The following is a 24,681-nucleotide window of genomic DNA, read 5'->3' on the forward strand; positions in this document are numbered from 1 at the left end:
TTCTAATGACCATTTGGTATTCCATTGTATGTCTGTATCATAGCTCATTTAAATAGTCCTGTATTATTTGACATTTAGGGTGCATTAAATTTTTAATTTTTACAAATACTACTAAAATGAATATCTTTCCACATAAATGTAGGGCACGTTTGAAGTCATGTTCTTCATATAAATCTTAGAAGAGAGATTACTGGGCCAAAGGGTATAGGCATCTTTCAGACTGTTATATTATCTAGTGGGGCTGGAACTGCTCTGAGAGAGGGTTTGAATTCAGACACAGTATACATTGGGGTGTTCACAGTGCTGCTTGAACTCCAAGATACCAGGAATATGGAACCTTCATCCCAGGTTGCTTTGCACTTTCACTGTAGAAGGAGTTCATCTATGGTATTCTTTATAAAGACCTCGTTCCAGTAGATTCAGTACCACAGATAGCTCCTGCTCAGAGGCATGGTTCAGTTCAGTTCAGTTCAGTTGCTTGTGTCCAGTGCTTTGCAACCCCATGGACTGCAGCACGCCAGGCCTCCCTGTCCATCACCAACTCCCGGAGCTTGCTCAAACTCATATCCGTTGAGTCTGTGATGCCATCCCCTTCTCATCCCTTGTCATCCCCTTTCCCTCCTGCCTTCATTCTTTCCCAGCATCAGGCTCTTTTCCAGTGGGTCAGTTCTTCTCATCAGGTGGCCAAAGTATTGGAGTTTCAGTTTCAGCATCAGTCCCGCCATGAATATTCAGGACTGATTTCCTTTATGATTGACTGGTTTGATCTCTGAGCAGTCCAAGGGACTTTCAAGAGTCTTCTCCAACACCACAGTTCAAAAGCAACAATTCTTCAGCACGGAACTTTCTTTATGGTCCCGCTCTCACATCCATATATGACTATTGGAAACACCATAACTTTCACTAGATGGACCTTCATTGGCAAAGTAATGTCTCTGCTTTTTAATATGCTGTGTAAGTTGGTCATAGCTTTTCTTCCAGGTAGCAAGCATCTTTTAATTGAATGGCTACAATTACCATCTGCAGTCATTTTGGAGCCCAAGAAAATAGTCTGTCACTGTTTGCATTGTTTCCCCATCTCTTTGCCATGAAAGGATGGGACCGGATGCCATGATCTTCACTTTTGAATGTTGAGTTTTAATCCAGCCTTTTCACTCTCCTCTTTCACTTTCATCACGAGACTCTTTAGCTCCTCTTCACTTTCTGCCTTAAGAGTGGTATCATCAAGTGCTCGGGCCTGGTGCACTGGGAAGATCCAGAGGGATCGGGTGGAGAGGGAGGTGGGAGGGGGGACCGGGATGGGGAATACATGTAAATCCATGGCTAATTCATTTCAATGTATGACAAAAACCACTGCAATGTTGTAAAGTAATTGCCTCCAACTAATAAAATTAAATGGAAAAAAAAAAATAAAAATTGAAAAAAAAAAAGAGTGGTATCATCTGCATATCTGAGGTTTTTGATATTTCTCCCGGCAATCTTGATTCCAGCTTGTGCTTCACCCAGCCTGGCATTTTGCATGATGTACTCTGCATAGAAGTTAGATAAGCAGAGTGACAATATGCAACCTTTATATACTCCTTTCAATTTGGAACCAGTCTGTTGTTTCATGTCTGGTTCTAACTGTTACTTCTTGACCTGCATACAGATTTTTTTCGGAGGCAGGTAAGGTGGTCTGGTATTCCCATCTCTTTAAGAATTTTCCAGTTTGCTATGATCCACACAGTCAAAGGCTTCAGCTTAGTCAATGAAGCAGAAGTAGATGTTTTTCTGGAATTCCCTTTCTTTTCCAATGCATGTTGGCAATTTGATCTCTGGTTCCTCTTCCTTTTCTAAATCCAGTTTGAACATCTGGAAGTTCTTAGTTCGCATACAGTTGAAGCCTTGCTTAGAGAATTTTGAGCTTTAATTTACTAGCATGTGAGTTGAGTACAATTGTGTGGTAGTTTGAACATTCTTTGGCATTGCCTTTCTTTGGGATTGGATTGAAAACTGACCTTTTCTAATCTTGTGGCCACTGCTGAGTTTTCCAAATGTGCTTGTATATTGAGTGCAGCACTTTCACAGCATCATCTTTCAGGATTTGAAATAGCTCAACTGGAATTCCATCACCTCCACTAGCTTTGTTCATAGTGATGCTTCCTAAGGCCCACTTGATTTTGCACTCCAGGATGTCTGGTTCTAGGTGAGTGATCACACCATCATGGTTATTCAGGTCATTAAGATATTTTTTGTATAGTTTTTCTGTGTATTCTTGTTATTTATTCTTAATAACTTCTGCTTCTGTTAGGTCCATACTGTTTCTGCACTTTACTGAGCCCATCTTTGCACGAAATATTCCCTTGGTATCTCTAATTCTCTTGAATAGATCTCTAGTCTTTCCCATTCTATTGTTTTCCTCTGTTTCTTTGCATTGATCAGTTAGGAAGGCTTTCTTATCTCTCCTTGCTATACTTTGGAACTCTGCATTCAGATGGGTATATCTTTCCTTTTCTCCTTACCAGAGGCATGGTAACATGCCTTAGAACCAGGGAAGGGGATGTACTGACATATAAGACCCCCAAGTGAAATACTGTTGGAGTCTAGGGCCAGCTCCTCCAGTTCTCTGTACCTCATACACAACCCCCTCTTCTTCTTCCTCCTATACACACGCACGTGCACACACACACACACACACATGTAAGCACACACATACACATGTAAGCACACACATACAGATGCATCTCAGTCAGGTGCCACGCTGTAAGGATATCAGTAAAAGTTGCTTCCAAGAGACCTAGCTCTTACTTCTGATATAATCCATTGCTGCAGCTCTCTGGGGCAGTAACAGGTAACTGCAGCATCAAAAGTTCACCTTTTTAGGTCTAAAAGTTGTTGTTATGTGGGCCCATCGCAGAGATTCTAGGCCCCCATATGGAGGAGAAAGCACAGCATTTTAAACATCTGATGTCTAAGACTGTGCTTACTTGCTGCTCCTCCTACGCTGTCAGGCAAACACCAAACCAGACAGATGGGCTGTGCACCATGCCCAAAAGCCAGCGTGCTCAGGAGAGAAAAGCGGGCTTATCTCAGTGGTGAGGCCTCTCCAGGCGACTGAGTAGTCTCCGGCCCCCTCTGACCTGCATGGGGAGACCCTGGCCCATCTCACTTGTTAAAGTCATTTCTGAGAGAATTGTGGCCTCCAAAGGGTCTTGGAAGCTTCACCTGAGGTTTTAAAGAACAAGAAGCTCTTTGAATAATACGTGGAAAGAGGGATTGATGTTTTAAGCTTGGTCAGTCTTAGAGATAAACCCCTCCTTACTTTAGGTCAGTGCTCAAATTCCCTAAGAAGTACATGTCTTGCCTGAAGTCCCAAGGCTACCGCAGGCAGAGTTGGTGTTCTGTCCACCATGAAATCAGAACAGAAGTGGGGTCGTAAAGGTCAAAGCCAACACACCTGTTGCTGTAGCACTATTCACCAGTCACCATTGCTGGACATCCCTGTTTCCCAAGTCGGAAGCTGAAGAAGCTACTTGTCCACAGTGAAACTCCCTTCACCTCTTCAGCCCCTGCTGATGTCTCATTGCTAATCCTCACTGCAAATGCCTTTAGGAAACCCCTCCCCTGCCAGTGGCTTCCCAGTATTTGTGGCAATTAATGAAATTCCAACTGGAAAGCCAGGGATGGAGGTTAAAACAGGAACCCCCAACGGAACTAAGGTGCAATATCTTCATTCAGGGTAGCCGCTGGGAAATGATGGCTGCGGAGACTTCCATTTCCATCAATGCTGGGGTTGGAAACCCTCCCCCTTCCTGCCCTGCTTCTGTCTGCACAGGGGATGATGTGGTCATCCCACACACTCATCAGCAAGAAACTTTATCGCCTCCCACACTCCATCCTAGAGCCTTTCTCCAAGGAGCTGAGTGTGGGAATTGGCTGCAAGTCAAGCCCATGTTATTTTTGCAGTCCTCCAGCTAACTCACTTGGAAATGCCATAGTGTTGGGACATGTGCTTTCCCAGCCATGCTGAGGGCTCTGCCCATATGGATGGGTAGAACTGTGCAAGTACACGTGTATACTTTTTCACACACACAAACACACACGCAAGCACTGGTGCTCAGTCGCTGCAAAGGAGCACCCCGCCCCCCTGCCCCAGTGCCTGAAGCTCTCCTTCGGCATCCTTCCAACATGTTCCAAACTTAAGTGTGTGTTTACTCATCACCTGCACAGAGGTTTGGAGCACCAGGTGTGGTGGGTGTTGTGGATTGTTGTTTAGTCACCCAGTCGTGTCCAACTCTTTGTGACTCCATGGACCCCAGCATACCAGGTCTCCCTGTCCTTCACTATCTCCTGGAATTTGCTCAAACTCATATCCATTGAGTCGGTGATGCCATCTCACTATCTCATTCTCTATTGTCCCCTTCTCCTCCTGCCCTCAGTCTTTCCCAGCATCAGGGTCTTTTCCAATGAGTCAGCTCTTTGAATCAGGTGGACCAAGTATTAGACCCTCAGCTTCAACATCAGTCTTTCCAATGAATATTCAGGGTTGATTTCCCTCGGGATTGACTGATTTGATCTCCCTGTTGTCCACAGGACTCTCAAGAAAGAGTCTTCTCCAGCACCACGATTTGAAAGCATCAATTCTTCGGTGCTCAGGTGGTGTAATGGGCCCCCAAATATGTTCACTACCTAATCTGAAGAACCTGTTAAAATGTTATGTTACCTGGCAAAGATGAATTCAAGTTGCAGATGAAATTAAGGTCGCTGGACATCTGATCTTAAAATAAGGGGAGTATCCTGAATTAATCAAGTAGGCCCAATGAAATCACAAGGGTGCTTCACAGTAGAAGAGGGAGGGAGAAGAGGCCAGAGTGAGTGATACAACATGAAAAGGACTCCACCAACCATTGCTGGATTTGAAGGTGGAGGAAACAGTGAATGCAGGCATCCTCTAGAAGGTCGAAAAGGCAAGGAAAATAATTCTCCCCTCAAGCCTCTAGAAAGGAACATGGCCTCATGGACACCTTGTTTTTAGCCCAGTGAGACTCACATCAGATTTTGTACCTGCAGAACTGCAAGATAGTAAATTTCTCTTGTTTTAAACCACTAAATTTGTGGTAATTTTTTTATGGTGGCTATAGAAAAATAATACACTGGGGAAGGAGAAAAAGGACAGAGGAAAAATAAGCATTGTTATGCCCTCTTTATGTCGTCCCAGCATGGTTTATGGAGGGTGGCTACACAGACCTAGAGATGGGTCAGGAATCTGCAGAAGGCCTAGAGCTAGAAGAAACTTGGGATCCATTTTCTGTTCCAGCCTCCCCTTGCCATTCTCCCACCATGCTATTCTGTACCTAAAGCTCCTAGCCTGGAAGCCCTCTGGCAACTGCATGCTGACTTTCTCTCCCAGATCCTCCCAGGTCAGTAACCCTGGGTGTGTCTCTGGTCACGTGGGGCTAACAGCAAACTACTGAAATTGTGTCCTGCCTGGATCCAGCCAGGTGTTGACTTCTCCTGTACTTTCTAAGGGTTTTTGTGGCAGCTATATCTTGGTTGATTGGTTTTCTGATGGCAATACAGACTGACTAGCTTCAGCAACTTCTCTCTCCCTCTCTGCTCCATTCCAGGCCTTTGTTCTGCCATATGGGCAGCTGTAGAGGCTTCACACACCTGCTGGATTTCACAGCCCCCATCATTTCTGGCCACAGACCTTCACTGCCCTTTTCAAGATATGTAGCTTTTACGAGTCTGCAAGGAGGATGGGCTTCCAAGCTAAATCAAGTTTTAATCACCATCCAAGATGGTCACTGAAATTCCTTCCATCCCAAATCTTTGTGTAGGCCAGTCCCATCCTGGAGGAAGTGTGTAAAACCTGGTGAGGGGCATTGACTAGTTCCCAGACTCATGCTAACCCTCCTCACCTTTCCTTGCTCTGAACAAAGACTTTTCTCACTCCTTCTCTAGTCTTCCCTAGTTTTCAGAACCCAGTTTGGCAGGGCACCACAGCACCCATTTTGTTCCTGCCCGCTGAATTGGCCACTCACCCCAGACTCCTTTTGTGGCTCAGTTAAAGCACCTCACTTCAGGGTGTACTTTTGGCTTATTTCCCTCTGTCTGTCCTCCCAGAGTCATGTGTGGCTGTTTGATTCTGAGCCTGATGTCTGCCCAGAAGAGGAGACCAGGCAATTAGATGTTATTCCCTCCCAGATGTCTTGCAAAGATTTCTCTTTTTGGATGAAGCATACCCAATTCATTTTAATAAAAGTCAGCAGCTACCTGAAGGTTGGAGATGATCAGGGCTTTTTGGCATTGATCTCTGTGTTTACTTCATGAAGAACTTGTGTTGAGCCCAGTCATGTCTGAGGAGCTCTGGCTTCAAGGTCTTCCTTTAACCCTTCAATGAGATTTGTGCCTCCCTCTGTCTGTGGGATGAGTGGGAAATGACCGGAGGCACTGCATATCACAGAAGGTACCTCGAGGTGTCTGCCTTCAGGGTGTCAAGCACAGATCAAGTGTAAGCATCTCCAGGTCCTACACGGATCATCTCTTGGGTGGGGTTCTGCTCTCTGGCAATGTGGCTGCCTTGAGTGCCTCCTGCAGGGCACGCTTCATCGCGGTTGGGCACTTCTCCGTGGCCGAGACACGTCTCTCCATTGGATTCCTATGAACACCACCACAGAGTCGGCACGTCATGTGTTCCCTGCCATCTGTCGCAGCAGATGCAGAGACTGTAACACTTCGAGCTTAGGAGGGCATCCAACACCCTTGTGGGGTCTTTAAAATTCACAGCTAACAGTCAGAGCCTGTGCTTGCACGAAACCCCTCTTAAAGTCAAGATTTAGCAGTTGGTTGCCATAGCAACTTTCCTCATCAAGTCTGAACTCCTTTCAATGTAGATGGCCAAACTGGTTTTGAAGAGGAATACAGAAGAGGGAAGTTTGGTGAGTCCTGAAAATGGGGATGATTTAAGAGGCAAATTTTGGAAATCTTCAAACTCTAACCTGATATGTTTGAAACATCTCTCTGTTGTTCTGATTTGGGGCTGCATTTAACATTATATGGAGAAAAAGCTTTTGTTGTCAGTAGTGTGTCCCCACATAGTAATGACTGATGGAAACCTCATAAGGGGATAATGACTAGGAAGGCAATTTGAGGAAGGTAAATGTGCTCTGCAAATGGTAGGTATTGCCATCATTAGGAAAATCAAGCTCTGCTTGAACTCTGGGTTGTTACTGCATTTATTTCTACACATTTCGTGGTAACTAGATATCAAGTGTGGAGGAAGGATTCCCTTTTTTGTCAGTCTGTAATTCTAGGCAAGGCATCCAGCCAAGAACTTTCTAAGAGTCAGAGTGATGGGTTTGACAACCTCTTGAGATTACTTCCTGTTTTGTAATATCATATCCATGCCTAAATGTCCACAAGGAAATTAAAAGATGATCTGCTTAAGGGAGAATCATATCTGGATACTTGACCCATTAACTGGCTTGATATTGGCATCTTGGGGAGAGGTGGTGGTATCTATAAATTTAGGGCACACATTAATTAATTTGTTTATTATTATCCATTACACAGTATTTATACAAGGTCTATTCAAAAAGAGGAAAAACTAGCTTGTTCCTGCCCTTGTGTAACTTGCAATCTAGAGTCCATATTTTCTTTGGAATTGATACGGTATGAAGCCCAGCTCCTGGTACTTCCCTTCTTGCCCTCCTCTGGTCCTTGTCCATTTTCTTTCCTTCTGTCAGCGAAACAACCTTCACCAGAAATCTTATCATCAGCTGTGCTTTCTTATGTTTGACTCCCAGCTCCCTGACCGTTCCTAGTTCAGCTCAGCACCTCGGAAACCAGAAAATTGGAGCCTGTTGTGAATCTGGCCCGCGTGGAAGCCTAAATTTGTCATCCAGGAGACAAAGCATTGATCTAACACTCCCTTTGTATCCCTCACAAGGGAAGTTACTCATTTTCACTCCACTCCTAAGCACCTTGACTGAGTAGGTGTAGGAGAGGAAGATGAGTGTTATCTGCCTGTGAGACTCTGATGGGCAGTAGCTTATAGGGCAATTTTGGCAAGAATGTCTGTGCTTAGAGTTTAACAAAAACTTCTTGCTCAGAGCCTACACAATCCCTGCCCTCATAACTGTAAGGCCCCTTCACATCATTTTTATTGTTTTTTTATCTTTGAGAAGAAGAAATAGCTCTCAAAGCTATTATTCCATCTCTGTCCTTTTAGAGCATCTCTTCCCAAGGAGATAAAGAAACCTTACCCCTTGTCTCTGTAGGGTCTGGCACCTTTATAGCAATTTCCAAGTTTTAGGGAGTCACACCCTGTTCTTTCACTACCTATAAGTTAAAGAAGCAACTCGTGAAAGAGTCAGTACTGGTGCTGTAGTGAAACTGGTCTCAGCAGTTTAGGGATGCATAGCATTACCTAAGGAATTATTAATAGGAGGCAACAGTTACAATTTTCTTCAAAGTCATACTAAGTAGAGCAATGATTCTTGATCTTTTGGGGGGTCTTGGATTGGCTGGTGAATCTGATGAATGTTATGGAAGGCTGCTGAGGAAAGATGCACATAAACACACTACAGTTTTGCATACGACTCCAGAGAGGCCATGGACCTCTTGGTACCCTATTGGAGTAACTAATGTAATGAAACATAGTGATACCATAAACAAACATAGGTGATCCTTCTGTTTATCAGCACAAAGATAATTAGCCTTGGACTTCCCTGAATGTCCAGTAGTTAAGACACCACCTTCCAGTGAGGGGATATGAGCTAGATCCCTGATTGGGGAACTAAGGTCTCACATGCCTCGGGGTGTAGCCAGAAATTAAAAAAAAATTATAACTATTTTCATTTAAAAATCTAGAGTTCTTATAAAATCATAATAGCTATAAGTGGCTTCCTCTAAATACAGCAGTTGTTCTTGGGCTATCAACACAGCCTGGTTGGGGAAAAAGGTCTGTAGCCAGACAAACAGGTTCAAATATTAACTCTGCCGTTTAAAAGCTTTCTCCAGATTGCTTAATTTTTCTGAGCCTCAGTTTCCCTTATCAGCATAACATGGCTAGTAATACATACTTTTCAAGTTTCTTAGAAATATTTGATATAATAACTCACTTATGTGGTCTTTAAACAGGTACTGATCATCTAATACGTACCTTGCAGTATTTGGCCACTGAGAAAATAAAGATGAAAAAGTCCCTTGCTCAGTCCTTCTTGGATTTTGTGCTGTGAAACCCATGTAACAGGTGCTGTGTAAATGTTAGTTTGCTTCACTAGTGAAAGTCATCACATAGTGAAAATGAATGATTGGTGCTCTGTTCCCTTACATGGGCAGTGGAGATGGGAGTGTATGGCATGATGAGATTTATGGCCTCATCCCTGCCACTGTTAGAGTTTGATCTGACCATTACATTTTCTCCAACACAGACATGTCAATCAATTTCTTTGTGTTTCTCTTCCTTCTTCCTCACCCTGCTTCTAAGGGGAATGCCTCTGCTACGAAGGTTACATGAAGGATCCAGTACACAAGCATCTTTGCATTCGGAATGAATGGGGAACCAACCAGGGGTAAGTGAGGGGATGGTGAATTAGCGGGTTCCTGGATATTACCACTCCCTCAGGCAGACAGGATGGGGAGCAATTGCGTCTAGAGGAACAGAGCTAAAGGGTGGTTCTATTCTGAACGTCAAACGGGTGACATGTCACCATGCATTTCCATATTTACACCATCCCAGTGACGTCCATCTCTTCTTTCTCTCCGCTTATGAGTTCAGAGCCTCCAGCTGGGATCTGGGAATCAGGCTTCTTTTTGTTACCGCTGTCAACCACAAGGATTCTACAGACAGGACTTAGCTGATGATTCTGTTGGAGACACGTGAAGACACACAGACTCTAGCACAGCTCCCCCAGAGCTCCACGAGCTTTGTGAGACTGACATGAGTAGAAGCTTGTTTTCACCAGCACTGTCAGAGAGGGTGAAAGGCAAAGACTCAGGGAATGCAGGATTTAGTTAAAGGAGGTTTGCCTGATCCCCAATTACCATCTCTCTGTGAGAGCTTTGCTTTCCTGCGAAAACAGACAACTGGGGTAAAATATTAATAGTTACCATGTCTGTTGCTTTGTTTTTAAATCTATTTTACTTTTTAAAATTTTTCATGGTGTTAAAATATGCATAACATAAAAACGATTATTTCCCCCATTCTTAAGTGTACAATTCAGTGGCATTAAGTACATTCATACTGTTGGGCCAGTCTCACCACTATCTATCTTCTGTTGCTTTTTAAATCTTTTTATACTTTGTTTGGGGTGCTGAGAACCCATTTTCTGCCTTGACTGTGTTCAGTAGGAGAATGTGGGGACACCAGGGTCAATAAATGCTGACAAATAATAGCAGTCAGTGGGGCAGGGGATACTGGAAATCAGGGCAAAAGCCCTCTTGGAGTGATTGCTTGGACTGCAGAGTTGAAATGTATTTGCAGCCTGACAAGGTGGAGAAAAGAAACCACCATCACGTCCCACAGCAGGGCTGAGGACTCCTAGCCCTGAGGTTGATGCTTAGCCTCCTCTGTATGTTTCTGATGAGCCCAAACCTAGAATATTGAATGTAGTTCTGGACTCTCAAAGCAATAAATATGGAGACAAATGGGTGAGAGTTTGGAGAAGAGCAATAAAAATGATTGAAGAGCCCAAGGGAGTGATTTATGATGAAGGGATAGAAGAACTCCACTCAGAGAACTTGGCCAGCTGATGACTAAGTCAAGGCATGATAGATGCCCGCAGACGTTCGATGAGGGCAAATGTGCTGGAACGGGTTGAAGTTGAGCGATAAGGACAAGAGAGAATGAAGTTAAGGAAAGGAAATCTGAGTCACAGGTCAGAAAACTTGGGGGAAGTCAGAATGCCATGAAATTTCTCTGTTAGCAAAAATGAAGGATGGCTCCGTTTCTACTGAATTGGTGATTGTATCAGGGAGGCAGGCTGCAAAATGTAGAAGGAGTTTGGAGAAGGGTAAATGCATATGAGGTGTCCTGCTGTTGAAAGATTGGTGGGGAGAGCTTCGTTCGTAGATGCCAAGTGGAGTTTGAATAGCGTGCCATTCACCGTGCATGTGTAAAGGCAGTTCAGTTCTCTTACTTTCTGACCCCTGGCATATTTGCATGGTTGCTGGGGCACCAGGATTTTAGCTTATGTGATGGCGGAGAATCTCAGTTGACTATGATTCTTACTGAGTAAAATATTGGGAAAGCTGATGAATAACCAACGAAGAGATCTCTTAGCCTGCATACCTGCTGCTGAAGTAAACAATGACAAAAAATCATTTCACTTTGTGCCCTGAATGATCAGGGCTGGCTCTCTGCAGTGATTGGATTTGGGGGCTAATCGCTCAAGCCTCCGTGCCCCTTGCCTTGTAGACAGATCACGTGAGGATGGGCCTGACTTCACTGGGTAATTGCACAAGGCTTCGTCATTCCCTCCGGCTGTGTGTAGAGACAGTCTTAGGATGTAGACAAGAGCCTCCAGGGAAATGGTGGAGGCCCCACGATGGTGTCATTTAAAATAAGACAGGCTAAAGCCCCAAGTTACAGACTGACAGGAACATTAGCCCCAGGAAACAGACAAGTAGACCTAATCTGTCATTTCCATCTCTAATTTCCATTATTCTCTGATCATCACTGTCTACGAGGTCTCATTTTGGACACTAATAAAATAATGGAGCAACTGTTAGGAGGTGGGGGAAAAGTGACTATCTGGAGAATAATAGAGCCAGGAGTGATAAGCAGCCTGAGTTTATATGTATATAAAGAAGTGCCAGACAAAGGACTGTATTTTCCTCCTAAAATAACAAGATAAATGAAAGGCAGAAGACGCCATACATCTTGATCTAAATCAGGGGTCTGATGCCATGTTTCTTTAAATTATTCTTACAAAATTAATCGGAATTGATTTGAACGTGAAAACTGTCACTTGAATAGAAAAGTACCTGACGGATTGCTAACTAATGACATGTATTGGGGTATTATGGAAAAATCAATGGTAGGCCTGATTTTCCTGAATATTTTATTTAATGTTCCAGGAGGTGGAGGTGAGCCACATGTATGGGAATTTATGTTTTTTACTTAGTATTCCTATATTGCATACGGTAAAATACCTGAACATTCTTTTGAAGTCAAACAACCAAATCCTAGGCCACTGAAAACTAAGATGAATTCCCTTGTGAAAAATCTAGGTTAATGTACCAAAGGAAAAGTAGCAATGAGGCAGTCATGACTTTCAGACAAGGAAGAACATTGATCAAGGACGTTAATACAAAGAAAATAGCCAGTGGATGATTCTGTGAGACAGAGGAGTTACTTGCAACTTTATCCAGCCACTGCATTGGGCTTCAGTTTGCCTGGATCTGTATGTGCTCATGTGAGTGTGGTATGTGATGTGTGTGTGTGTGTGTGTGTGTGTGTGTGTGTGTGTGTGAGTGAGCTGGTTTGTTTCTAGAAACGCCCTCACTACTCCAGGATTCCCTGGTGGCTCAGACGGTGAATAATCTGCCTGAAATGTAGGAGACCTGGGTTCAATCTCTTGTTTAGGGAGATCCTCTAGAGAAGGAAATGGCAACCCACTCCAGTATTCTTGCCTGGAGAATGGATGTGGGAAACTGACGGGCTCTAATTCATGGGGTCAAAAAGAGTCAGACACAGCTGAAGCGATTAACACACACTTTCTCACCATGCCATTCTGTCATTTACTCTCTCACTCATTCATGTTTTCAGTAAATATTCACTGTGCTACCCATTGTGGCCCAGGATAGGCTAGGTTGCTAATTATAAGAAGAAGGTGTCATCTCTGCTCTGGAAGAACTAATAGTCTAGATCGATAGGTGGGCACATAACAAGGAAATTGCAGTGAATTCTAAAACCAGTTAAAGGTTTCAGTTCAGTTCAGTTCAGTCGCTCAGTCGTGTCTGACTCTTTGCAGCCCCATGGACTGCAGCACGCCAGGCCTCCGTGTCCATCACCAACTCCTGGAGTTTACTCAAACTCCTGTCCATTGAGTCAGTGATGCCATCCAACCATCCTCTGTCGTCCCCTTCTCCTCCTGCCTTCAGTCTTTCCCAGCATCAGGGACTTTTCAAGTGAGTCAGCTCTTCGCATCAAGTGGCCAAAGTATTGGAGTTTCAGCTTCAACATCAGTCCTTCCAATGAATATTCAGGACTGATTTGCTTTAGGATGGACTAGTTGGCTCTCCTTACTACCCAAGGGACTCTCAAGAGTCTTCTCCAACACCACAGTTCAAAAGCATCAATTCTTTGGCACTCAGCTTTCTTTATAGTTCAGCTCTCACATCCATATATGACTATTGGAAAAACCATAACCTTGACTAGTTGGACCTTTGTTGGCAAAGTAATGTCTCTGCTTTTTAATATGCTGTCTAAGTTAGTCATAACTTTTCTTCCAAGGAGTAAGCGTCTTTTAATTTCATGGCGGCAGTTACCATCTGCAGTGATTTTGGAGCCCAAGGAAATAAAGTCTGTCACTGTTTCCACTGTTTCCCCATCTATCTGCCATGAAGTGATGGGACCAGGTGCCATGATCTTAGTTTTCTGAATGCTGAGTTTTAAGCCAACTTTTTCACTCTCATCTTTCATTTTCAAGAGGCTCTTTAGTTCTTTTTCACTTTCTGCCATAAGGGTGGTGTCATCTGCATATCTGAGGTTATTGATATTTCTCCCAGCAATCTAGATTCCAGCTTGTGCTTTATCCAGCCCAGCATTTCTCATGATGTACTCTGCATATAAGTTAAATAAGCAAGGTGACAATATACAGCCTTGACGTACTCCTTTCCCTATTTGAAACTAGTCTGTTGTTCCATGTCCAGTTCTAACTGTTGCTTCCTGACCTGCATACAGATTTCTCAAGAGGCAGGTCAGGTGGTCTGGTATTCCCATCTCTTGAAGAATTTTCCACAGTTTGTTGTGATCCACACATTCAAAGGCTTTGGCATAGTCAATAAAGCAGAAATGGATGTATTTCTGGAACTCTCTTGCTTTTTCAGTGATCCAGCGGATGTTGGAAATTTCATCTCTGGTTCCTCTGCCTTTTCTAAAACCAGCTTGAACATCTGGAAGTTCATGGTTCACATTACTGTTGAAGCCTGGCTTGGAGAATTTTGAGCATTACTTTACTAGGATGTGAGATGAGTACAGTTTTGCAGTAGTTTGAACATTTTTGGCATTGACTTTCTTTGGGAGTGGAATGAAAACTGACCTTTTCCAGTGTGGCCACTGCTGAGTTTTCCAAATGTGCTTGTATATTGAGTGCAGCACTTTCACAGCATCATCTTTTAGGATTTGAAATAGCTCAACTGGAATTCCATCATCTCCACTAGCTTTGTTCATAATGATGCTTTCTAAGGCCCACTTGACTTCACATTCCAGAATATCTGGCTCTAGGTGAGTGATCATAAAGGTTTGAGCAAAGTTTAATAGGACTACAGTTTAAGGGGTTCCTTATGTGACATCCCAGAATCTGGAATATGGTTTCATGGAGATGTTAGATCTTAAACTGTTCTGTTTAACAGGTACCAAAGTTAATTCTAAACAGAAAAACAGCATATGCCAAGGCATGGAGACTCAAGAAGCATGATTTTTCCAAGAATGACAAACAAGTAACTCAGTGTAGCTCACAGGTACGGTTCACAGAGACAGGAGAAGAGGCTGGTAAGGTAGATAATGACTAGATCTTGGGGACTTCCCTGGTGGTCCAGTGACTAAAGACTATGTGCTCCCAATGCAGGGGCCTGGGTTTGATCCCTGGTCAGGGAACTAGATCCCACATGCCATAACTAAAGATCCTGTGTACTGCAACTGAGTCCTGGCACAGCCTAAAAAATAGACAAGATCTGAAGAGCTCTTGCTTACTAAGGCTTTGAAACTTAAAACTCCATGTGTACACCCCTTGAATGATAAGCAGGAGGTGTCTGTATATGTGGTGGATTGTTCTCTCATTGCATGTTATTTTTCTGGGCCCTTCAAAATAAGTTAAGACATCCTAAAAATAAAGCAGAACAAACACACAAGAAATCTCTCAAGACTATCTAGTTTTACTTATCTGGATTCTGCAAGTAAAACATAGTCTTAAAATTATCCTGTAGATAAAAGTTTTCAAGACCACACAGTAAAGAATTTCAGAAAACTGGGGACCATATATATGTATGTGATATGTAAATTGAGGAGGTTGCAACCATCTTGGTGACTCTGGTTTTGCCAAAAATGCCTAAGGAGAAGTGAGGCAGGTTGAGACATTCATGTGTGAATCTTGGTAATAATGTCAGTCACTGTGGTTCACCCAAGTGACAGGATCCAGGCAGGGTGGCAGGTTGTAAAATCAATGAACTCATTACACAAGAGGCTCCAATTCACTAAAAGTAAAAACAGCTTCAAAAAGATTTAAACAAAGTCATGGATGACAGACTTCTAATGAGTTATTAAAAGAACATGGGATGTTTGAGGTTACATCCTTGGTCTCTGAGGTTGGCAACAAAATCAATCACTGCCTGCCTGACCCAGCACCCCTGGTGACCGGGTGCCCAGCAGAAGACCCAGGATGGGAGGGTCTTACGCTGACACAGGGCTTCACCACGTCTCTGTCTAACCTGTGTGGATTCACAAGTGCTCAGCCTTCTGACCCCTGTGGCAGGACAGACACAGCCAGAGGCCCTTAGGGTCTCTATATGGTATTTGTCTGCTAGGACAACAAGGACAAATTGAAAATTTTCACAGACAAGAAAAGTGAAAGTGAAAGTCACTCAGTCGTGTCCAACTCTTGTGACCCCATGGATTATACAGTCCACGGAATTCTCCAGGCCAGAATACTGGAGTGGGTAGCCTTTCCCTTCTCCAGGGGATCTTCCCAACCCAGGGATCGAACCCAGGTCTCCCACATTGCAGGCAGATTCTTTACCAGCTGAGCAACAAGGGAAGCCCAAGAATACTGGAGTAGGTAGCCTATCCCCTCTCCAGTGGATCTTTCCGACCCAGAATCAAACCAGGGTCTCCTGCACTGCAGGCGGATTCTTGAAACCAATAATGTCAATAAAGACAAGAAATGAAACCAATAGATGAGGGTGGGGGAGGCAAGAGAGATTGATTTACATGAAAATATGAGAGGAGAAAAAAACAAATGTATTTAGCCACTTCGGAGGTTATTAAGAAAGACTCTAATGATGTCTTTTGATAAAGAGTGAACCCAACGGCCTCTTGATGTGTTTTTCCAAACACCGCCATTAGATTACATTCATGCATTTGAAGGTGTTCCCAGTAAAGAGCAGCCTGATTTCTTATTCTGGCATCTCAGATACAGAGGGTGACACCAAGGAGATTCCCCACTGGAGAACATAGGACTAGATTTCAGTGCTGAAGGATGGTGATGGAGCGATGATTTATGAGATGGGAAGAGACCAGCTGTGGAAAATGAACAGGTGTTTCTCCAAGGTTTTAAAAGCCTTTGTCAGAACTAGACCTGTGCATCAGAGCACTCCTCTCACTGCCTGCACAGGAGGCAACTAACGTACCACGGTATCCCCTCTATTAGTGCACGTGTGTGCACAGACATACACTTTCACACAGCCCATGCCATCTTATTAAGGCCTCTTCGTTGGCCCAGGTGCGTACTGTTCTTTCTATTTCTACAACTCCTCGCTGCTCCTCAGCCTGCCAGGAGTGTCTGCTTGGGGATTCTAAATCTGTACAAGAAACAAATGTCCCACACCAAAGCATCCGGTTTCCTTTTCAAGCCAAGAAGGAGGACAGTATTTGTCATGGTTGGTCTCAGCCCCTCTGTCTTTTTCAGAAACGTCCTTGATCAGAAGGTAATTTTATTTAGGTCTGTCTGAATGATGCCATCCTAAACATTTCCCTAGAGACCACTCACAGGAAAATGACCACAGCCCAGCAGGGAGGCTGCCTTTGCCTCTGGATTCTAGGTGTTAGCAGAGACCGACCTACGCAGATTATTCAAAAGGATCCAAAATCCATTCTCCCCTCCAGACCCCCTAAAACTGAGCAGGAACATTCTGTCAGCTGTCTGACCATCAAAGAGCAAATGCAGAACTGTCGTAGGGCAGCGACTAGAACGCTGGGGGGTAGCTCTAATTCCCAGCCCAGGTCGTGGGCAGTGTTTGGCCTTCTCTGACCTGCCCGAGGTCTCATCAGAAGTGACTCAGATGGAGTCAGACAGCCCTGTGTGACACATGACATTTCCTGACTTTCTTTTGTCCATTTCTAGCTCATCATCTGGCTTTTACGTCCCCACCCCCATGCCTGTCTGTGTCAGCGATGCCCTATTCACCTTCCTCCAGCCACCCCCACCCAGACAAGATTTGCAGGCCAGCCTGCCGCTGCTCTTTTATCTCTGGGCGCCCTCCTCCCTTCCCTCCAGCCCTGGCTTCATTGTCTGTGCCCAGCTCCTGTCACTGCCATGCCAGGCACAAATGTGATTACCCTCCCATTAGCTCTCTTTTTATTCTCCTTTTTTCTGTGTGTGTGTGTGTGTGTGTGTGTGTGTGTGACTCCTTCTAATTACACTCATTTATTCCCTTCTTCCTAGCGAGGGTTTCTAGTGTTTTTATTTTGCCCTTTATTGCTCATTCTCCTTTTCTTTCCCCCTTCCATTTTTTTTTTTTTTTCCCTTGCATCTCCTCCTCTTCCTCCGGGACTCAGTAGAAATGTGACTGTCCTTTTCCCACCTATTTCAACGACTAACAGGTCATTTTAGCTCTTCGAATGAAACCTAATGTTCCTAGTTCCTTCTCTCACCAGAAGCTCTGATGTAGCCTGATTCTAGCTTAAATGTTGCCCCTTAGCAGGAGAACTGACTTCTGCTGGTTAAGCAGGTAGGAACTGAGTGGAAAGTGGATCTCCACCTACCAAGATGACCTCAGATGGGCTTAAGGGGATCAAGTCCCCCTGTTGGCTCAGGGAACCCTGCATCTTATTCTTAGGAATTTTCTCAAGTGGCAGCATGTTTAATTTGACCCATTTTCATGGCAAATGTGTAGTCAGTCGGCTGAGTACAGCCATATGCTTCGTGTGTTGCAGGTAGACAGCTGGCAGAAAGAGCAGCTAAGGGCTGAAACCTCGCCCCTGCCCGCCCAAGCAAAGCCGGGAGGGATGGGGTGGGGCAGGGTGGGGAGGGCACATCTGCCCTGATGCCTGCCTTTTTCTAATTTGCACAAAGGCGCTTGAGGAACTTGTACTCCCTTGGTGTTGATTGTCAGGTGATGCCCTTTGCTCCCCTCTTTGAGGCAACTTGAACCTTCTTAGTTACTCGGGATGATACAAGAGCAAAATATGCCCTAATAATTGATTCTCTGATGCCAGTTCCTAGAGCAGATACTTAAGAATCATCTGGGGAGCTTATTTAAAATACTGACTTTCAATTGCTGCCCCATGAGATTTTAGTTTCATGGGTCTGAGCGAGGGCCCAGACTCTGTACATATGAAAAGCTCCCCCATGTGCTTCTGCAGTCCAGCTAGACTTTAGAGCCCTTCCTAAGCAAGGTGTGGAGTCTCCACATCTCCCCATGCCCCAGGAAGACATCCTCTTACCTGTACACCATCCCCACTGATGAAAATAATGGGCTGGTAGACTAGTGGCTTAATGTATCTTAAAGGATTCTTGCATTTTACTTATTGGGAAGTAGAGGGCCAGAGAGTTGAAGAAACTTGTTCAAGGTCACATTGTCAGTGGCCAAGCTTATAGTGACAGGTGGGTACGGGAGATAAATCAGTCGAGTAAATACTGATTTCAAAGAGGTCTCAGTGTGATAAGCATGTGACATTCTGAAAGTCAGTCATCAGCTGTAGAAGAGAGGTGGGCATTCTGTGGTCCCCACTTGCTTCTCTACATCCTCCCCAAGGTACCAAGGGTGCTCAGCTGCATCCCACCCTCCCCCACATGACAAGCATCTGCAGCCCCCCCTACAGTGCTGCCTACCCCCTGGAGGAGGGTGAAACCGCCAGTGTTCTTTCTGACTAGTCCAGTCACAGCACCAAGAGACTTATTTTAAACAGCGCTGGAGGCGGGAACACTCATATTTCCTCCAACATGACCACCAGGGTGAAAAAAAAATCAACCTCAATTTACCCTCCCATCTGCTCAAGAATGGAAGATAAATTGTTTCAATTTTATAGAAATGAATGTTTTATGTCTGGCCCAGGCTTTCCAGATAGTGTCCTGAATTTATATATTCTACTGAATGCATGGATGTTTTCTACTAGGAATGCTCCCCGGACCTCCGGCTTCTTTGGGTTTTGGTCTAAGAATACTGGGTTTGAGAGTGCTGTCATTTTCCTGGGCTTTGGCGATCTTGGCTATTTATCTTTTTTTTTCTTTAAAATAAATAGAAAAAAATCCACTCGTTATCCCATGCTCAGAGAAAACCACTGTTAGCATTTTGGCATCTTCCCTCCCCATTTCTTTTGCTATGAATCAAAAGTTTTACCTCCCGCTGCCCTCCCTCCAATTTTGAATGCCTTTTGTCCACTTTCATTATTTGATAATGAGCATGTATTATTTTTGTAACCACAAAATTAGGGGGAAATTTAAGAAGGAAGCTTTAAAAGTGTCATTGGGGTACATTATTTTTCTCAAAATGTTTTCTCTGGGGAAGTTATTCTTAATGTCTAACTGACAACCCTGTTTAAAACCTGGTTTTCGAGGAAGAAGTATATGCCTTGGAGTCTAGTGTTCAGGTCAAATTCCTCTAATGTACACGTTGCTGTAAGTTTGTTTATAACAAAGGACTGGATGAACACCAAGAAGTGACCCTCAAATTCAGCAGTCTTTAATGCAGTACAACTTCAGTGTTACTGGAGATTTTCAGCAAGCCCTCAGATAATGCTGATTAATTACTGCCATTTATTAGGTGTGTAATGCTGGGCTGTGTGTGTGTTTTTGTTTCTTTTTTAATATCATCACTAATCTTGATTAAAATCCTCCAGACTTGTTAAGAGGTAAGCAGTTAGTGGTGTTTATTCCATTTACAATTTCTGTGAAAGCAATTTCGTTAAAAGTCATCTTAAAGTTTAGTCTTTCTAGATAAGTATTTATGAATTCTTGTTCAAACATTCACACTACAATTTTTTTCCTGAGTTTTAACTTTATATAATTTCAGAAACTGGAGAGCAAGCATTTTGTCACTGCACATCTTGGTTTTTACTTGATCTTTTTTGTTGTTCTTATAAAAGGAATGCATATAATTAGTGGAAAATCTAAAAAAAAAAGGAGGAAAAAAACCCCACAGAACAGTAAAAAGGAAGCAATCCAAGCCACCTGAAGTGGCATCTCCTAAAGGGAACACATTCTCAACTCTTTTGTTTGTTTAGGGATAATATTTTTTTTTAACAAAAATCACATTATATTGTCATATCTCCTGCTTTGTCTTATATATTCACATATGCATATACACACATGTATATATGTATATTTAATAAGAAAGGTACCTGTTTTTATGAGGGGCTCAGTAGTGTGGTGACCAGGGTCACAGTGGTGAACAGAATTGCCTGATGCCAACATCTAGGCTCTTCTCACTAAATCATGATACAGCTCAACGGTTGGGACAACCTTTTCCTTCCCTTGTACTCTCCTTCCCACCACGTTTATTAACCTTTCCACATGGTTTTTCACACGGAGAGCAGTATTGTTGTCTTGAGGAGAGATAGCCTGGAAACCAGGCTTTTCAGCCGAGGTTGGCTTTTGGATCTAAGATCTTTGAACGGAGCAGGGTCCCCAGATTTCTGTTGCTGAGGACTGTGAAAGGAGGCCGTGAACAGCTGTTCAGTGCCCTGATGCCACACTCACTCAATTAGCCCTGGAGGTGGAGGATTTCTGTGTGACTGCCCAGACCACAGTGGTTGGCATGGGCTTCCTCCAATCCTGATGTACAGCAGGGTCTCCCTTGCTCACAACCAAATGAGAAAGATGGCTTTGTTTATGTATTTATTATTTATTGATGTACACTTGATTTATATTAGTTTCAGGTGCACAACATAGTGGTTCGATATTTTTATAGATTACGCTCCATTCAGAGTTATTGTAAAACATTGGCATACATCCCTATTTGTACAGTGGTTTGTACCTCTTAATCCCCTGCTCTCATCTCACCCTTCCCTACTTTCCTCTCCCCACTGGTAACTACTAGTTCCCTGTATCCATGAGTCTGTCTCTGTCGTATTATATTGCTTCCATATGAAAAGGATAACTTTAAATGGAGTGGATGCTCACCGTGGTGGGATAGGAGCATATTTCATGCTGGGTGAAACCTATCTGGAGGGAAATTAACATCAGTGCTGGCCTTCCCTGGTGGTCCAGTGGTTAAGAATCTGCCTGCCGGTGCAGGGGACACAGATTCAATCCCTGTCCCGGAAGATCCCACATGCCATGGAGCAAACAACTACTGAGCCCGCGCTCTAGGGCCAGGGCTCTGCAAAAAGAGCAGCCACCTCAGTGAAGCCCAGGCACCATAACAACGAGTAGCCCCTGCTCGCCCCAGCAAGAGAAGGCCCGTGAGCAGCAATGAGGACCCAGCACAACCCAAAATAAATAAATTTAATAAACAAAAATGGTCAATGCCAGTGAGCCTTAGGACCTTACATGCCTGGTGTTATAGCATTTTCCACACTCTACCCTTCAGATGCAGTAGCAGTGATAGTCTTGATACTAATACGGTAACAATAACCGCTGACACTTACATAGTTCTTGGGATGCACCTACCAGCCTTCTAAGTTCTTTTCATGTACCAACATATTTATTTCTCATTTCAACACTTTGAGTAGAAACCCTTGTTGTCCCCCTTTTACTGGTGAATCTGTTGAATATTGCAGCAATATTCAAAGTCTCATGGACAAGAAAACAGAATCTCAGTCCCAAAGGAAAACGTTTTCTTGCCAAACCTCTCAAGGGCTACTGCTCTGAGAGTCTCAAAATGAAAGCAGGAGAGAAACTACCATTCAACCTTGAGGCTCTGGTGGCAGGGGATCACCGTGAGTAGATGATTTGATTAAAGCGATGACAAGGAGGCAGTGTGTAGTTAAGCATCTCTTCCTGAATGATGTAGTGTCCCAGGGAAAGTGACAAGTCCCTAGAGGGACCTAGCTGGAGGCCTAAACTGGGGGCTCGTAACTGCTGGGGCCAGGCACCTATGACTGAGGAGCTCTGTGTTATGGCTCATGTAAAATTATCACTGTGGATTCAAGTCAAGATGGTCCAATATACCAGAGGTCATGGCATACTCTTCACCATGGACCCTCTGCAGCGTTTCATTTGCCCATTTACCTGCGCAGATGTGGGAGACAAAAGCACCAAGGCAAGTCCTTGCTATTGGCGAAGTTTCTAGCGCCTTTGCACAGTATGTCAGAAGCGAGGTCCTCACATTTGAAGGATGGGGCCATCCATTTTCTTCAGGCTACTTTCTCTAGAAAGAACATAGTCTGGGATTCTGTTCAGAGGTTTTTCTTTCCAGATATAGCCTTAAATATTGTTAACCAGAGTTAGCTTAATAATCTTGGTCAAACAGTCTCCTCGTAACCAGGAGCTGTGGACACCTCACCTCCGAGAGTAGTTTTGTTCACCTGCTCGTGTTTTTTTCTCCATAGGAGGCAGCAGGGCACAAAGGGAAGAGCGCGGAGTTGGAGTCAGACAGGCTTGAGATTCTACTAAAAGCGCTTTATTTTTGGCCAGCTTCATAACTCTTTTGAGCCTCAATTTCCTTTTCGGTAAAAAGAATGTTGCACTCAATAATGTTACATAAAATATGTAAGCACTCAATAAGTGGTGGCATTAAGTATCCCCTGATGATGCTTTGCATTGGTCATTGCCTCATTTATGTTCTTTGAACTGCCTCCAAATGATGTGATCTTAACATCAATTTGGCAAGTGGGGTTGAGAATAATCCACCTCTAGAATGTAAATTCCACGAAGGTATAAACACCGTCTCTTGTCTTCATTGCGTTGTCAGACCCTAACACACTGCTTGGCACATAGATAATACTCAATAAATATTTGTTAAGTAAATAAAAACATGTGTTCATCTTTGGGTAAGACATACACAGACCCCTTTTCTGAACCTAATTGGATCTTTAGACTCTCTCATGAGAGTGGTGACTCGCCTCCCTAATTTCAGGAAGTAGGAGTAAGAATATCAGCTGAATCACTCACAGCTCTACACACGCAGAGCCGGGAGCCCACCTCAAGGTCATATCATCTCACCTGCCACCTGGGATAGGAATCCCTCTTACAGCCTTTCTCACAGATGGCCACCTGAATACTCTCAGTGACTGGGTTCTTGGAAAAGGCAGCTCATTTCATTGTTGTAAGGCAGATTCCTAGACAGTTCTCCTTTAGGCTGAGCCAAAATGTGTTTTCCTGTAACTTCCACCCATTTGGTCAGCTCTGTCCTTTGGAAACAATACAGAATATATTGATTTCCTTCTTCTATGCTTAGGACTGCTAGCTTATATGGTGCCTTTGCGTGCATTAGAAAAATGTGCTTACCTGTTGCAGGGTGTAGATGGATGCCTGTGAACAAATAGGACCACCCTATATGGGCTGGCTACATGTTAATGTTTCTTTTTTTAGTATTTATTTATTTGGCAGTGCTGGTTCTTAGTTGCAACACACGGGATCTTCAATCGTCATTGTAGCATGTGGGATAGTTTAGTTGTGGTATACTGGATCTTTTGTTGTGGCATGTGGGATCTAGTTCCCCGGCCAGGGATCAAACCTGGGCCCCCTGCATTGGGAGCGTGGAGTCTTAGCCACTAGACCACCAGAGAAGTCCCTAATGTTTCGAATAGTTGTGATAATCTCCCCCAAGTCTTCTCTTCTGAATATACGTAATTCCTTCAGCTGTTCCTTAGATCACAATTTTCCTGAATCCCTTAGAGTCCCTACCAACTGCATTCTGCATCCCTGTAGTTTTTCATTATGCCTTTCAGAATGTGTTGTCCAGGACTAATCAACCACGCTCTAGAAAGTATCATGTTTGTTTCTTCCCCTGCATTTTCTATTAATGAATTTTAAGCCAGGTTTATGTTAGGCCCTTTAAGAGAAGAGCTGTGGTGTTAGCTTATATTTAGTTTATGGTCAACTAAAGATCTTTTTCACAGGGACCGCTGTCAAAAAGGGAAAGTGTATTTAAGACTGAAGTCAATTTTCTTAACCTAAATTCAGGTCTTATATAAAACTCTATTAAATTTTTGCTTGTAGCCATTGAAATCCTTTGGATCTTGACTTTGTCATCCTATGTATTAGCTATCTCTGCTATTTCATGTTATATATGAATTTAATTAACATACCTTCGGTGACCTCCTCCAGGTAACCGACGAAATTGTTAAAGAGAACACCACAAAGCCCTGCTCCCTTCAGAGACTTTCTTGCAGGTTGACCTTGACCCCCTTACTCAAAACTTGTAGGTTACATTTGTTCCATCACACAGAAATTCATCATCTTTATAATCATCCAACCTTCATATTTGCATCTAGTCCTTATAAAGGATTTTGTCAAATGTCTGTCCCAGAATGAGTACTCGGTACATTTTCTAAGCCAGGGAGTGAGCGCCTTTCTGAAATCAGGGTAGCTGACTTCTGTGCCGCCGTTTGAAATGCCGACCTGGAGGTGCCATCAGAACTGGCCATGAGCC

General features: G+C 43.7%; 1 protein-coding gene across 3 annotated transcripts in view; it reads left to right on the forward strand.

The window, feature by feature from the left end:
• ASTN1 (astrotactin 1) overlaps positions 1 to 24,681 on the forward strand; it is a 349,784-nt gene that overhangs the window by 167,578 nt on the left and 157,525 nt on the right. For all 3 annotated transcript variants that reach the window (XM_070474036.1, XM_070474037.1, XM_020879725.2), the window contains exon 8: positions 9,473 to 9,557. In XM_070474036.1, the coding sequence (XP_070330137.1) occupies positions 9,473 to 9,557 (85 nt within the window). The remainder of the gene's footprint in view (positions 1 to 9,472; positions 9,558 to 24,681) is intronic.

This window comes from Odocoileus virginianus, chromosome 11 (genome assembly GCF_023699985.2).
Source record: "Odocoileus virginianus isolate 20LAN1187 ecotype Illinois chromosome 11, Ovbor_1.2, whole genome shotgun sequence".
Classification (NCBI taxonomy): domain Eukaryota; kingdom Metazoa; phylum Chordata; class Mammalia; order Artiodactyla; family Cervidae; genus Odocoileus; species Odocoileus virginianus.